This window comes from the organism of the source record quoted next, unplaced genomic scaffold (assembly GCF_019419815.1).
Source record: "Pyrus x bretschneideri cultivar Hongxiangsu unplaced genomic scaffold, Pyrus_bretschneideri_v1 Contig22, whole genome shotgun sequence".
In the NCBI taxonomy this organism is placed as follows: Eukaryota; Viridiplantae; Streptophyta; class Magnoliopsida; order Rosales; family Rosaceae; genus Pyrus; species Pyrus x bretschneideri.
The window spans coordinates 4,070,105-4,084,187 of record NW_025999524.1 but is presented as its reverse complement, the minus strand read 5'-3'; the positions used below and the strand labels follow the sequence as shown (position 1 = coordinate 4,084,187).

At 38.2% G+C, this 14,083-nt stretch overlaps 1 protein-coding gene across 1 annotated transcript; it reads right to left on the bottom strand.

Annotated features, from left to right (window-relative positions):
* Positions 1-1,528: 1,528 nt before the first annotated feature.
* Positions 1,529-6,994, bottom strand: LOC103947505 (alpha-xylosidase 1). Its single transcript, XM_009358425.3, has 3 exons — positions 6,473-6,994; positions 5,479-6,167; positions 1,529-3,691 (listed from the first exon to the last, which is right to left on the bottom strand). Exons 1-3 carry the CDS (start codon positions 6,700-6,702, stop codon positions 1,818-1,820), a joined length of 2,793 nt encoding a protein of 930 aa, XP_009356700.2. The 5' UTR covers positions 6,703-6,994; the 3' UTR covers positions 1,529-1,817.
* Positions 6,995-14,083: the final 7,089 nt, after the last annotated feature.

The window sequence follows — 14,083 nt, the reverse complement described above, 5'->3', positions numbered from 1 at the left end:
CATGGAAACGACGCATGCAAGGTGACCAAAAGGGAATGTCAGAGAAGGCCAAGTGGGCTACACAGTTTGCGGTGATTGGACCGAAGCCTGGTCCGCCTCCGTTTCCCGCCAAAACTGCCGACGTGGGAGCCCACAATTCATCTCTTTCCCGCGAAAACACCCGTTCCCCCGGTCTGCTCCGAACGAGATGCTGCCACGCGTACTGCGGCGGAGACAAGTGTCTTCCCGCGCTTGGGGTTATCCTTTATACTATGATGATATGGTCCTCCATAAGGAACAGCGCATCGCCAACCTTTTCCTGTAGACCCCTATTTGCAAATTTGTAACATTTTGTTTTTGGCCTGTGTTTTGGCTAATTTGGATATGGCTCCCCAGCATTTATTTAATTTATACAATTTCTGAATCTCAATCCATTCATTGCCGTTTTAGTAATAAGAGTGTGTCTTACTAACCTCTGTCGAAGGATACTTTTTATATGTCATAGGCTTAAAGTATAGGTAAAATATATTTTGCTCACTCAAATTTCTGATCAATTGCAATCTTGTTCAATATGTTAAACATTTCAATCTTGTAAACTTACTTAATATTTTTTTTTTCAACATCATACAACAATTAGCCAATCCATTAATTTGGCCACTACACTATTAAATTTAAGCTAAAATCGATAGATTTCGTTATTACTCTTGACATATCGATTAAATTTAAAAAAAATCCTATATTTTCTTAAAGTTAGTGTTTAACATTCATCAAATTTTTCTTTTTAACATTTTTATAAAAACAACCGAAATCAATATCCATGTATTCCACAATTTTTCTTCAAATTTCTTTATTGATATCGATATTTTAAACACCAATAAGTTTTGCACATAAGAATTTAAAAACTTGAGTACATTTTTGCTCATCACCATTTAGTATGGTGTATGCTCACCATCTTATTTATCACCGTTATATGAGTTTGAATTTTAAAATTTGTGCTTATCCATTACACGAATCTCGAAATTCAAACTCATCTAACGGTAATTATATCTAGCACGCATTTGAACGTGGTGCCATGAAGTCTCTGCAACCCTATTGAATTAAGCTTTTAGCTTTATCAGTGGGACATTGAAGGAGAAGGGACTTTAGAATTTTTGATGGCAGAGAAATTCTGGTGTATTGAAATAATTGTCCATTGTCCATTGTCCATTGCTGCTCTTAATAATTGCAACAGTGGACCTATCAATTTTCACTTTTTGGTTTATTATTATTATATGAGCTGATCAGATGATAAATCAAGTTATTAGGTTATTAATTTGTACCCGTCAAAGTTCGTTCAAATTAAATAAATTTTAGTAGATAACTATTAATAATTTAATGGGTTGATTTGTCACCTATAGAATAAGGACGTTGAATTTTGATTCTCATTAAATAATTTAGCAATCACCAAATGCTTACTCAAATCTTCAAAATGTTTGATGAAATTTGATACTTGAACAAATTTATTAGACGACCCAAGTCAATGCCCATAAAAGGATTGAAGCAGCAAACATACCAGAGAAAAAGTATTGACCACTAAGCAGAAAAGGATGTTACATAAGATTTTTCCCTTTCCTTTAAAACTCTCACTTTTAGAGACTTGAAATTTTGCCTTATTGCGTACAAGATAAAGCAACAATGGAAGAGCCTCACCATTTTTGGCTTTGTTTGCATGGAGAAGGATGAGTAGATCCTCAGCTCATCTCCTCGCCATCAACAACCGCGACAATAACTCTAAAGACATAACTATTTCCGCCCGAATGGCTGCACAAGAAGTAAATTAGAGGGGCCTAAACTAGCTATTAAGGATTGGTCCCCACTTTCCAGGACATGGCAAAGTTCTTCCCAACAGGAAGGGACAGACCGTGAACCTCCACAATTGTGCTCTTGGTCTTCTCTCCGTTTTCTATCTGATTGAGATACGTCTGTTCTGAAGCAATCAACTCTACGTTTGAAATGCTTGTCGCTTGGTTTCCATCAATCTCGAGGGCAGATGTTCCTCCGCTTCCATCCAGTCCCAATACACTCACCTTCCCAACAATCCAGCCTTTACTTAAAGCAAACTCACCATCCTGAACTTCTGACCACACTTTCACAATTCCTTCACTTACAGTTGCATAGAAGTCAACATACGTGGAGTAACCGTTTCCAAGATTCATCTCGGGAAGCTCATCGTTGTCCAGGAACAGGTTCCCCTTGGCCGTTGCATTGCTTGCCCCAGCTGGGAACGCGACAACGAGGCTAAATGGGGTTGTTCTTGCTGCTTTAGAGATCAGTCCACCCTGCTGCATTGGTAGAATGGTATTCTGATACAGATGCACATTAACAACATGCAAAGGCGCATCAAGCGTAACATACTCCCCCTTTGTTGAGCTAATGATCTGCGTCATATCAAATAAACTGTACCAGCTTCCCGGGGGAAATAATGCTTTAACTTCTGATTTGCCCTGTTCAAGCACCGGTGAAATCATAACGCTGCTCCCCAACAAGAATTGAGTACTCAATCCATACGTTTCAGTATATGCTGGGAATGAGAAGAAAAGTGGCCTGGCAATTGGGGCTCCGCTGATATGAGCTTCGTAGCTCAATGTGTACAGATAGGGGAGGAGCTTATACCTCATACCTAGAGCATTTCGAGCAGACTCAGCTACCGACTCCCATTGATAAAGCTCTTGTCTTGGGGAATAGAAGTTGGCGTGATCCCTTGAAAAGGGATAGAAAGCCCCTACTTCAATCCAACGGTTGCAAAGCTCTTCAGTAGGTGCTGGATAGAACCCGCATATGTCTGCACCAACCATCGGCACTCCAAATATTCCAAAATTGAGCACAGTTGTGATTGATATCTTCAAATCATCCCATGTACCCTTGTTATCACCTGTCCAATGTGCAGCATACCTGCCTGAACCAACATACGTGGACCGGGTTAATATAAACGGTCTCTTGCCCTCAAGTCCTTGAAGAGCTTTGTGAGTTGCAATGGACTGGGAAAAGCCATAGAGACTGTGAGCATCGTACTCCAAAACGCCATTGTAATGAGATGCACTAGTGGCTATGGTTTTGAACCCAACGGGGGCTTGCGACCCTGAAGCGTTTATCTTGTAAGGTGGATCATCCCATCTCGTCTTTGTAATGTTCTTGCAATCCAAGCAACATTCCCAGCCAGGTCCTGTACCTGTCGGACACTGCTTATTTGGAATTTTGCACTTCCCAGAACAGAAATTTGAAGCCTCGTTCATGTCAATCCACAAGCCATCAACAGGGACAAGTTCATGAAAACGGCGGATCTCATCACCCCACCATGAAACAGTTTTGGGGTTGAGGAAGTCGGGGAAGTTTACAGCCCCTGGCCAAACTTGGGCCAAGTAGGGTTCACCCTCGTATTTGATGAAAACATCATTCGCTAAACCTCTTTGGTATACGCCGTAACTGGTATTAACACCAATTCCAGGATCAATAATGACAATGTACTTCATGCCAATCTTATGTATTTTGTCTAGGAATGCCAAAAGCTTTGGGCGAGGGTAGTTCTTGGGGTTGAGGGTGAAGTCTTTGTGTCCATCCATGTGATCATCATCATTCCATATGACATCTAGCGGGATTTGAGCCTTTTCGTAGTTTGCAACAACGTCTTCAACTACTGATAAGTTGTGGTAACCCCATCTGCATTGGTGGAATCCTGTAAAAGCATGGTGACAACTTGTTATGAACCAAATTTCATCTGCATCGATGGAGTCCCAAACTGGAAAGCGTAATGAACATAACACATTAAGATATAAACCCTTTCTCCAACAAAATACATGTATTTAGACTGCTATCATTCACTTGGGAGTTTTTTTGTCTGATCTGTCATATTCAAGTAATAACCATTGATTTCAATGCAGCACCCCAAATACATCAATGCCAAATTACAGTCACCAGATAAACAGTTCCTTGAAACTGTAGAACTGCACAAATGGCCCAAAAAGTCCAACATAGAAACAAGAATCTAAGTCACAAGTGAGATCTGCTCTGAGGGCAATATATCTAAATGTACGACGGGCAACATTTACACAAAGCAGAATGCCCTACAACCAAAGATGGTCTCACTCTCATCAGACATGACAGCAAGATATACAGAGCATTGGCCCCTACACAAATCATGACCACTAGCAAACATCACAGCTTGCGACGTAGTTCAGAAACAGACAATTAAGGAGAACTTTAAGGAAAAAATTCTGATATTATTTATTTTAACGAAAAATTACATTTTTACACTGAAAAATCAATCCCGGTACTAATCACTTTACCTTTTATTTTATTCTTATCGTTAAAACTCAAAACTTTCAAGCTTTTTTAATTAATTTTCTTAAAATTAAACCCCACCTCGCACACAGAAGATAATACTCTTCCAGGATTAAGCTACAGTATCTCAAGCTCTACACGTGTAAAAGCTGGTAAAAAGTGGCAGAAAAGCAGAAATCTTTGACTGGTTGAGATGATTAGAGCCTTCAACTTTATGTAAAGATCATATCTTTAACGTGAAAAGTTGTATCCGCAGCGATATTTTTGTAAAGAAAGAACTGCACGAAAAGATCAAAACAAAACGGGGACCCGACCAACCCACCAACCTGGATTAAAACAAATGAAAGGAACAAAATATCTCTGTCCTACAATCCAGCAATTTTCCCACATACTATAATAATGCTCAACTAGTCATAGTTTAGTTCCTTGATCGTGATTGTGTTTACATTAGTATATTGGTCTCCCGCAAGAGACAACATAGTTGTGGTAAACAACATCCACATATATTATTTCTTCTTGGGTGAAATAACCAAAAATATATTATACACTAACATTAAAAATCATTCACAAAATCACAACAACGAGAACAAAAACATTCACCAAAGATTTGGGTGTTGGGACACTAACAAAAACATTTATTTTCTAAATAAATACACATCCGTTAATCTGAGCTTCGTCAAGTTGACGAAAACAGTGTTATGCTCTGCACCTAAGTTCGTATCTCACTTTACGTACTTTAAATATGTGTAACACTAGAGACACTAAATTTGTAGACACAAATATTGTAAACTAAATTGTATGAAAGTTGATTGAATTATTACTTTAAGCGTTGATTAACATGTTCATTCTTATTGATGACGCATAATTTGGCTTACAAATTTTGTCTCTTTAACATTACTTTTAAATATAGTATATTGCTCAATTAAAAATTAAAATAATGCACGTCCTTCGATTTTATGAAGTTTTATTTAAACACTTTAAGTACTGTTGATTTTTAACAAAAAAATCATATTTTTACTTTTATCTGGTAATATTCATAACATCTTTATTTATCATTTAATAAAACTATTTTTTTTTTTAACTTTTCGTTAATTTTCTTATATTTTAATCTAAGCCAGAAGTAAGAACAGGTGACTAAATTAATGAAAGCAAAGCAGAGGGCCGATAGAAAGCAGAAAATACCAAGAGACCAGTAGGGCATCGGAGCCGGTCTGCCTACGAACGCCGTGTACTGGTCGACAACGCCCAACGGCGTCGGCCCGGAAAAGAAGTAAAAGTCGAAAACACCCCCAATGACCTTGTAGGTCAGAGAAGTCCCTCTGTAAAACACATCCATGCCATTGCTGTTGAGCAGCAGAACAGAGTGTGCGTACGCCTCGCCACCCACATTCCGGAGATCCATATAAACCGGGTGGGAGCCGTACAAATCAGTGTTGAGATTGATCGCCGACATGTCGGTGGTGAAGAGGGTATAGGGATCGTTCGGGTAGAGCTTGATCCCGTGCGGCTGCGAGTTCTCCCCCAGTCCGTACAAAGCGGCGTCTTTCGGCAGACTGGTGGAAATCTCGAGGTACTGGTCCTTAAACACCAATTCGCCATATGGATCTTTCGAATCGGAGCTCGAATTGAAGAGGACCTGCCCGTCAGACTTCCTCTTGATGGCGAACCCAAATGGGTCGGAGATGTAGCTGAAGATGAGCTCGGAGCCGGAGTATTCTGAGTGCTGGATGGGGTTCTTCGTCTTCCCTGACGGCGTGATGGTTTGTTTCAGCGACGGCGGCTGCTCTCTGGGGAGGAGGTTGTACGGAACCTCCCACCTCTGTTTCTGCGCGTCAGTTATGTGGACCCTCAACCGGTCCTGCGTCTCGTGCCTGTAAAAATCACAAATTTAATCAAACGCCTCCAGTGAGTGAGCTGCATTTGGTCTCATTTGCGACAGCTTTTGTAAGAAGCACTTTTTTCAAAAGAAAGTGCTTTTGTTAAAAAAATTGAAGTTCTTTCTGAAAATGTAGTCGAAAATGCTACTTCCTGCCCTAAAAATTCACGTACTACTTTTGGTACTCATAAGCACTTTGAAATTTCAATACCGAAAGCTGTCCACAAGTGCTTTTACTAATTACAGAAGCAATTTCCAACATGGCCTTAGGGTGTAATGTGTGTGATAGGGAAAACATACTTGACATATAGCTGCAAGAGTGGGATATCGGGGCCGTAGGTTTTGGACTCCTGTTTGAGCTGGAGGAGACCCAGAAGGCCGCCGTCAGGGGTATCGTCGATGGAGATGAGACGGTAGCCTTTGCCCTTGATGGTGGGGTTAACGGTGTCAGCGGAGCTCACATCAGAGAAACAGAGGACCAGGAGAAGTAGAAGAAGAGAAGAGAGACATTGGGAGGAAGAGGAGGACATTGCTTCGTTAATTACTCTCCTGCCACTGGAGGAGGAGTGAGAGAGTGAGTGTGTTGATAAGTGAGAAACTGTTGGGACTCGTTGGGGTTTAATACAGAAGGGCGATGAAGACTCAGGATTCGAGAGTGAGAGCGAAACAGAGATAGATAGTGATTGGATGCAGGCGAGGTGAAAGAGGATGAGACATCTTCGCTATGTGATTGATCATTCTGTGTGGGCCGTTGGGTACCACAGCACTGTGTGGACCCTTCTTTCATTTTTGCCTTTAATCCTGGTGGTAAATTACTTCAGTACTTGCTGTGGGCCTGCGGTAACAATGTTATGAATCAAAAATTTTACCATGTTTTGGCATACAACATGTATTGGAGTACCATAGCGTTGGATGTACGTTTTAGAATTCATAAATAAGGATTCAATAGTTAGAAACTTCGGTATATACTATACACTTGTGCATATTGGGGAAATTATCTATCATATTGCTCAAGTGTGGAACAAGGAAAGCGGTAATTCTCAAAAGCATTTCAATCAAATTCACAAGTAATAAGCGCACTGTTGTAGACAACTCGAGTAGGACACCGAAATGACATATTTAGTTGTTGTGTTCGTTTAGTTTGTTGAAAGAAATTAAGAAAACGTGTAAGGAGACAAAAGAAGGTAACCAGTTAATCAGATAGAGCAAAGCAAAGAGAGTTTGCAGTTGCAGACTGCAGGACTCATTAGAGCATGTCAGCTGTGCAGTTGTGATTCCTTGTATTTGTCTGACACCCATTTCACGTGAAAAACTTGGCAATCTAGTTTTTCTGTTTCCCTTATTATCTTCTTCTTCTTCTTCTTCTTCTTTTTATTCTTTTTATTCTTTTATTCTTTTATTCTTTTATTCTTTCTGGTTTAGGGTTTTTCTCTTCTAATCAACGGTGGCAATGTGGCATACAGAATCAATGATGAAAGAGGGAGGGGTTGGACAGGTGGAGTATTTTAATAGGGTGCGGCAAAACTTAGAAAACGGATTCAAAATGGAGAAAATTTTCATTGAGAAGGGAGCACAAGTAGTACTATGTATTTTTATGTAAGTTGTGAGAAATTTTATTTTTTAAATTATTAAATTTTTAAAACATGTATTCCACTATTTATATAATGACATATGTTGTAGGGAATTTTAACGAAAAGCCCATAATATTGTTCATTTTAACGAAAAACCACATTTTTACAGTAAAAAGTCAATTCTAGTACTATTCATTTTACCCTTTATTTTGTCCTTATCGTTAAAATTCAAAGTTTTCAAACCATTTTCATTAGTTTTCCTCTTGATGTACTACTTTGGATGCCGATTACATAGAAAAATTTCTGGTCAAAATGAAGTTGCATTTGATCTGTGCCAGCAAAGTGACAGGAGTCGTGATTCGCGCGGTTTCCCTCCCATATCTTTCCTCCCACGTGTGCGGTTGTGAACTTGTGAAATCTCTCGACAGACTCTACCCTCTAGTGATTTTCACTCGCTCCATTTGATTGTTGCCTCTCATTTCTTTGCCTATATCAACTTTTTTTATTTTTTTTTATTTTTTTTAAACAAACGATATTATCTATATTAAAAAGAATATATTAGTTTTGTTTAACATTAGACTAATAATAATATGGTTCAAATTTTACTTTGCTCGAAAATCGAAGCTATGACAGTGTGGTTCTAATTCTGCTTTGACAATAATCGAACATATGACTTCTCACTTATAAGTAAAGAGAAATATCACTAAACTGTAGTGCTAAATGATTTTTGCCTATGTCACTTAATCTTATTTAATATACGTACTGGAAAAAAAAAAACAACAAAGGTATATAAATAAAAAAGTTTTAAAAAATAAATGAGTGAAAAAGCGGAACATGATGGCCAGATTCACACTTATTTTGACTACTTTGTTTCATTTATGTGATTGGGTACCACGTAAAAATCTCCCGCTAAAAAGCGTTGGTGCAAAGAAAACCACACCGACGGAGAAGTAGGTAAAACCAACCGAAGATAATGATTTAACCAAAACAAAGCAAATGTCGTGAAATTAATGTGCGCCAATTACAAGAAACACACCAAGCAAGTGTCTTGTAATAGGTCACGCCCAGCTGCTGATAGATATGCACAAATGCAGACGCAGATGATTTAGCTCAAGTATGTAATTCGTGGGAAAACATGTAAGATTTTGTCTGATTTCATGTAAAATAAAAAATCCTGACGTGTTTCCAACTTCTGTTCGTCCGTCGTAAGTGGTCTTTTATTACATTGGTGGAAAGGTGTCGAGCCCTTACATGGCAGCATGGGTTCAAACCCTGTCAGTGACTAATCTAATGTTTAATCTAATAAAATCCATTTTACTTACAATTCAATTAGACGTTACATGTAAAACCATACGTTTTGTGGTTGTATAAGATATTTTTTGTTGGAATTCTTTTTTTTAGGAATTGGTCGACCATCTAATAACAAGTTACAATAATAGATATTATTACAACATAAAATAAATAAATAACGTATGTATTTTTGACGGTGAGACTTTAAAGTGTGAGCCAAATTTACCAAAAGAAAACGAAAGGAGGCAGGTTCTAAACTTTGGATGCTTGCTTTTGGATCACTCTTTCCCCGAAGCCGGCAGGAACTTGGAATCTTGCTTGCTTATGGCTATCACAAATTTTGTTTCTGCCAATCGAATAATGCCATGACTTTAATTTGGTTTTATTATCAAATTGTCATCAATTCAAATTTCAAAAGTCACCCCCATGTAATTTTAAACACCACCCGCATTTAAATTAGTAATTACAAGAACACAAATTTTGTTATTTTTTTTAAAACATCACCCTTAACATCTCTAATTTAAGGATAAAAAAAAAAAAAAAAAAAAAAACCCCACTCGAGTTCTCTTTCACTTTATTTCCGTCTTTAAAAACAATAATAGAAAGTGTTCACACAAAAACTTCGTATGTGAGAATATGCTAGTACATTGGGGCATGAATGGTAGGCCCGTGAAGACCAAAATCATAAAAAGGATCCTCTTTGTGGGGATCCATCAATCAAGACCGTTCATCGTATATCGTGCGGTCATTTTTCATTAGATACTATTTATATTTAATTTTAAATTTTAAATAATTTCTGATCGCACGATGTACAATTAACGATTGTGATTAATGGATCCCCCGATAACAAGTACATTGCTAGAGCTTTGTGTTGGGGAATGGACCATATGTTAGTCATATCAAGCCCATATATTTTTAGAAGATTCAGGCTGAGGCAGATTGGTGTGCCTGTAAATGTAACAAACCAACATCTTAACGTCATGGAAATCTTATCCCCCACCGAAAAGCACCCCTGGTCCTTGCGCATGCACTCCAAGTGGTGCCGAGTCTGCCGACTGCCGATCGATGTCCTCCAATTTGAACTAAATTGCATGTCAACAAAGAGGTACGTATATTGATGAAACACCGCGATGGTCCCATACCTACATTACCAATATACCATTAAAAAACCCTACACCTTGTGTTAACCTGGCCACGAAAACGATGACCGAAAGTTATCAGCTCAATCAAATGCAAATAGAAAGGAATTTGTAGCTCAAATTGCTAGAAGTATTTAATCATCACTCGAGATTTAGTGTTCAAATCAGTTGGGTTTTGATGAGTACCAAAATGTTTCAAACTTGGTTCATTTATGTTATTTCTGCTCTAGTTTGGAAAAAGCATGTAAACGTATGCTCAAACTTATTTCAAATGATTCTTTCAAGCTTAAGCTTGGCTCGACGAGGCTCTTGTGTATATCAAATTTGAACATTTTAGCTTGTGTCAATAAACGTTAATAAAAATAAACGTAAGAATAAACCATTGATATAAATAATGAAATCATACGATTCACAATCTTAGCTCAGTTCACTTATGAATTGAGCGAGCTAAATACGAATGGATCAATAATCGAAATCAAACCGTTCAAACCGATTAATGCCCTAATTTCGAAGCTGGTTGGATTTTGTTGACTAATAATCCAATCAGTTAGTCTGGCGGCTTTGCATTTTGGTCTTCTTGTTTCATTGGGCCTTTTTATGGTTCAACATCGTCGTACCTCATATACTTGTTTTTGTCGACGTCATACTCTTTCAAGATTATTTTTACTCACCATTTTTAAGTGATAGTAATATTCATTATTCAATATCAAAATCTATGTAATAAATAGACAGAATTCTTAAAATAATAATAAATAAAATGCTGAGCATTATAATTACATAAACATAGTGAACAAAGGTATTTCAGAAAAAATAAAAAAATAAAAAAAAAATCTGGAGCAGCTGCAACACGTGGATAGGTGCACCCAACGCGTCGCCACGCAAGTAGAGGATTTTTATTTTTAGGTCAAAAATTTAACAGGCCAACCTGCCCAACATTTCTCCAGTTCATTATACCAACGTAACGTTCCGACCAATTAACAAACCGCGGATATATGCCTCGTCTTTTCTAGTTTCTTAAGCAACCAGGTGGCGGCGATGCTTAACGGAAAAGAAACTGAGGCAGAGAAGAGAAAGCAGGCGGATGGCGACGGCAACGTCTCAGGGAGGCAAAAACATAAAAAGGCTCGGGATGGTAACGAAGACGTCACGGCCGTGAAGGAGGAAGAGGTTGAGGAGTTCTTCGCTATCCTCGGGCGGATACGCGGGGCGGTCAGGCACTTCGAGAGTGCTAACGGCGGCGGCGTCCGTAAAGAAACGGGCGGAGGATCCCGATTGAGGGCAACGCTCGAGAGTTGGAGGAAGCAAGCGGCGTCCAAGTGGGGCCCAAGAGGGAAAATTGTACGGTGGAGGAGAATTTGGGCTTGGATTTGAATGAGGATCCGAAACCGGAATGTGATCCAAGTTAGATGGCCAACTTGATGGGCTTTGTGCAACTGTGGATATATGATTAGGCGCCCCGTTTTGTTTTGTAAATTGTAATTTGCAAAACTAATGCTTAATTTGGTGCATTTAGTTGCCTACAAATATGAAATTTTGTTTGGAAATTATTTGACGCCTTACTTGAGCAGACTCCCCTTTTGTTCAGAAATCACAATTTGACGTCTGGAAAAACTTTACGTTTTGTTGCTTTAATGAAGTACTAGCATTCGTCCATGCACTAACGCGCGTGTAGAAGGTATTTTTTGAATCACGGTATGCTATGCACGACTTATACGTTTTAAATGTATTATTGTGCGCGTGCGAAAGACCTTTTTTATAATCGGTGAGCACATGCAGAAGGCATTTTTTGAATCACAACGTGCTACGCATGACTTACACGTTTTAAATGTATTATTATGCACGTAAGAAAAACTTTTTTTTTTTATAACCGGCACTACATGTCTCTTAAGATATTTTGAACGTGTTTAAAAATAGAGAAAATATTATTTAATAAATAATTGATTGAATCATATTATTACTAGCCTATTATGAGATACTAATTTAAAAAAAAAAAAAAAAAAACTGTACAAAAACAATTAATTATTAAAAAACTTTGTTTATATGACGAAATACCCCTGCATTATTTGGCACATTATTGTGAATTATTTTTGAACTTTTTTGTTTTGGGGGGAGGCATTTTTGTCCTAACATTTTTTGTGAAGCCGGCAACCCCAAAAGGGCCTCCTAGCTTTATATATAAAGATTTGTGTGTGTTAGTGATGGCAGTTAAGAAGGAATATCTCCCTTGTCAAAGGGTCAAAGTTGATGTAATCAACTTCACATTTGTGCCTAAATGTGCAGTAACAGATCTAGGATTTGGATGTTGGGGATCTTTGTGTTAAAGGTTTAAGATTTTTATAAAAACATAGTGTGAAACGCGCTAAATATTTCAGTTTCTCATTGAGGCATTTCGTTGAACATTTGGTGGCTTTGTTGTCGTTAGCCGAATAATGTTGCACATATATATCGATAGATGTCGACATAGGCCGAAGCAATATAATGAGTATTATCGAGAGAATTTGTCGTGTACTCTTGACGCAACTTGCTGAGTGTTACTGAAATATGCTTTGCAAACATTACATCAAATACTACTAACAAAAAGACATATATCAAACATTCAAAAGGCCCTTAGAAGATCTTCACATGTATATTTTCTGAACATATCCACCACTGCAAGTGTTTATGTATTGCAACAATTCGTGAAAGAATAGTGTATTAGAAGAATCAAAAAAAAAAAAAAAAAACTCAACAACTAAAAATGTTGTAAAATACACATTCAAGAGTTCATTTGAAAATACAAACACCTCAAATTATTCGGTTGTTATGTTTTAATTGGTTCGTAGTTATCAAATTTTTTAAGTTTCTCTTACAAAAACTTATCTAACTTCAAATAGTAATTTAATAGTATCGCAATCCAATCCCCTATGTTAAACCAATATAATCCAAAGCCGTTCAATTAGGATAGAACTTGGCTGCTAAAAGAATCAGCAGCACCTCCTGTTGATCACCAATCACGACTAAATACATGTCTAAGTTGTTGGTTCTTCAATAGCCAAGTCCCCGTTCCTTCAATTTATAATGTGCCATGTGCGGCGTGCCCAAATTTACTTGGAACTTTAAAAAAAAAAGGCAAAAGAAAAGCCCTTTGCGTATGGACTTCCACCGACTTGCGGTTTCACGTTTCAAACTTAACACGTCACTCCGATGACGCAAAGTCTCTCACGATACTCGCATCACTCAGCACCAAAAGAACAGACTAATCAAACGTCAAAGCTATCAGGCTCTATAAATATAGACAGCAACAACAATAATACACAAGCAACCTCGTCGCTCTAGATCTCGATCTGTATATGTTGTCGGCAACGTCTTGTTAGATTATCAGGCAATGAATGCGGATAAGCGGAAGCGCGATGACAGAGGCGAATTAGAGGGGAATAGAGCGAGAGCGGACGGGGGGGAACGTAACGGAGGCCACGAGATGGTAACGGAGGAGGAGGTGGAGGAGTTCTTTGCGATACTCAGGCGGATACATGTGGCAGCCAAGCACTTGGGCAGAGCGGCGTCCATGGAATGGAGGCCCTCATTCCAAGTTGAAGATTTTAAGGAAGATAACGAGTCCCTTATGATAAAAGACCAAAAAAAGGAGGAGAAACAAACGGAGGCGGAAGCGAAGGTGGATTCGGGTTTGGATCTTAACTCACATCCCGTATGATCCACCAAACAAGGCTGAAACTAAAGGAATTGTCTCAATTTTTTTGCTTTCCATTTTATATTTTGTTGGGATGTTTATTACCAGAACATTTTATATCTAAGTCGAAGAAATATTGGAACGAATAATACTTCGTTTTGTTGATATGTTCTGTGTATGTGAGTTCAGAGTAAACATAGATTACCTTTAAATTTGATATGATAGGCCATATTTTTAAGTTTTA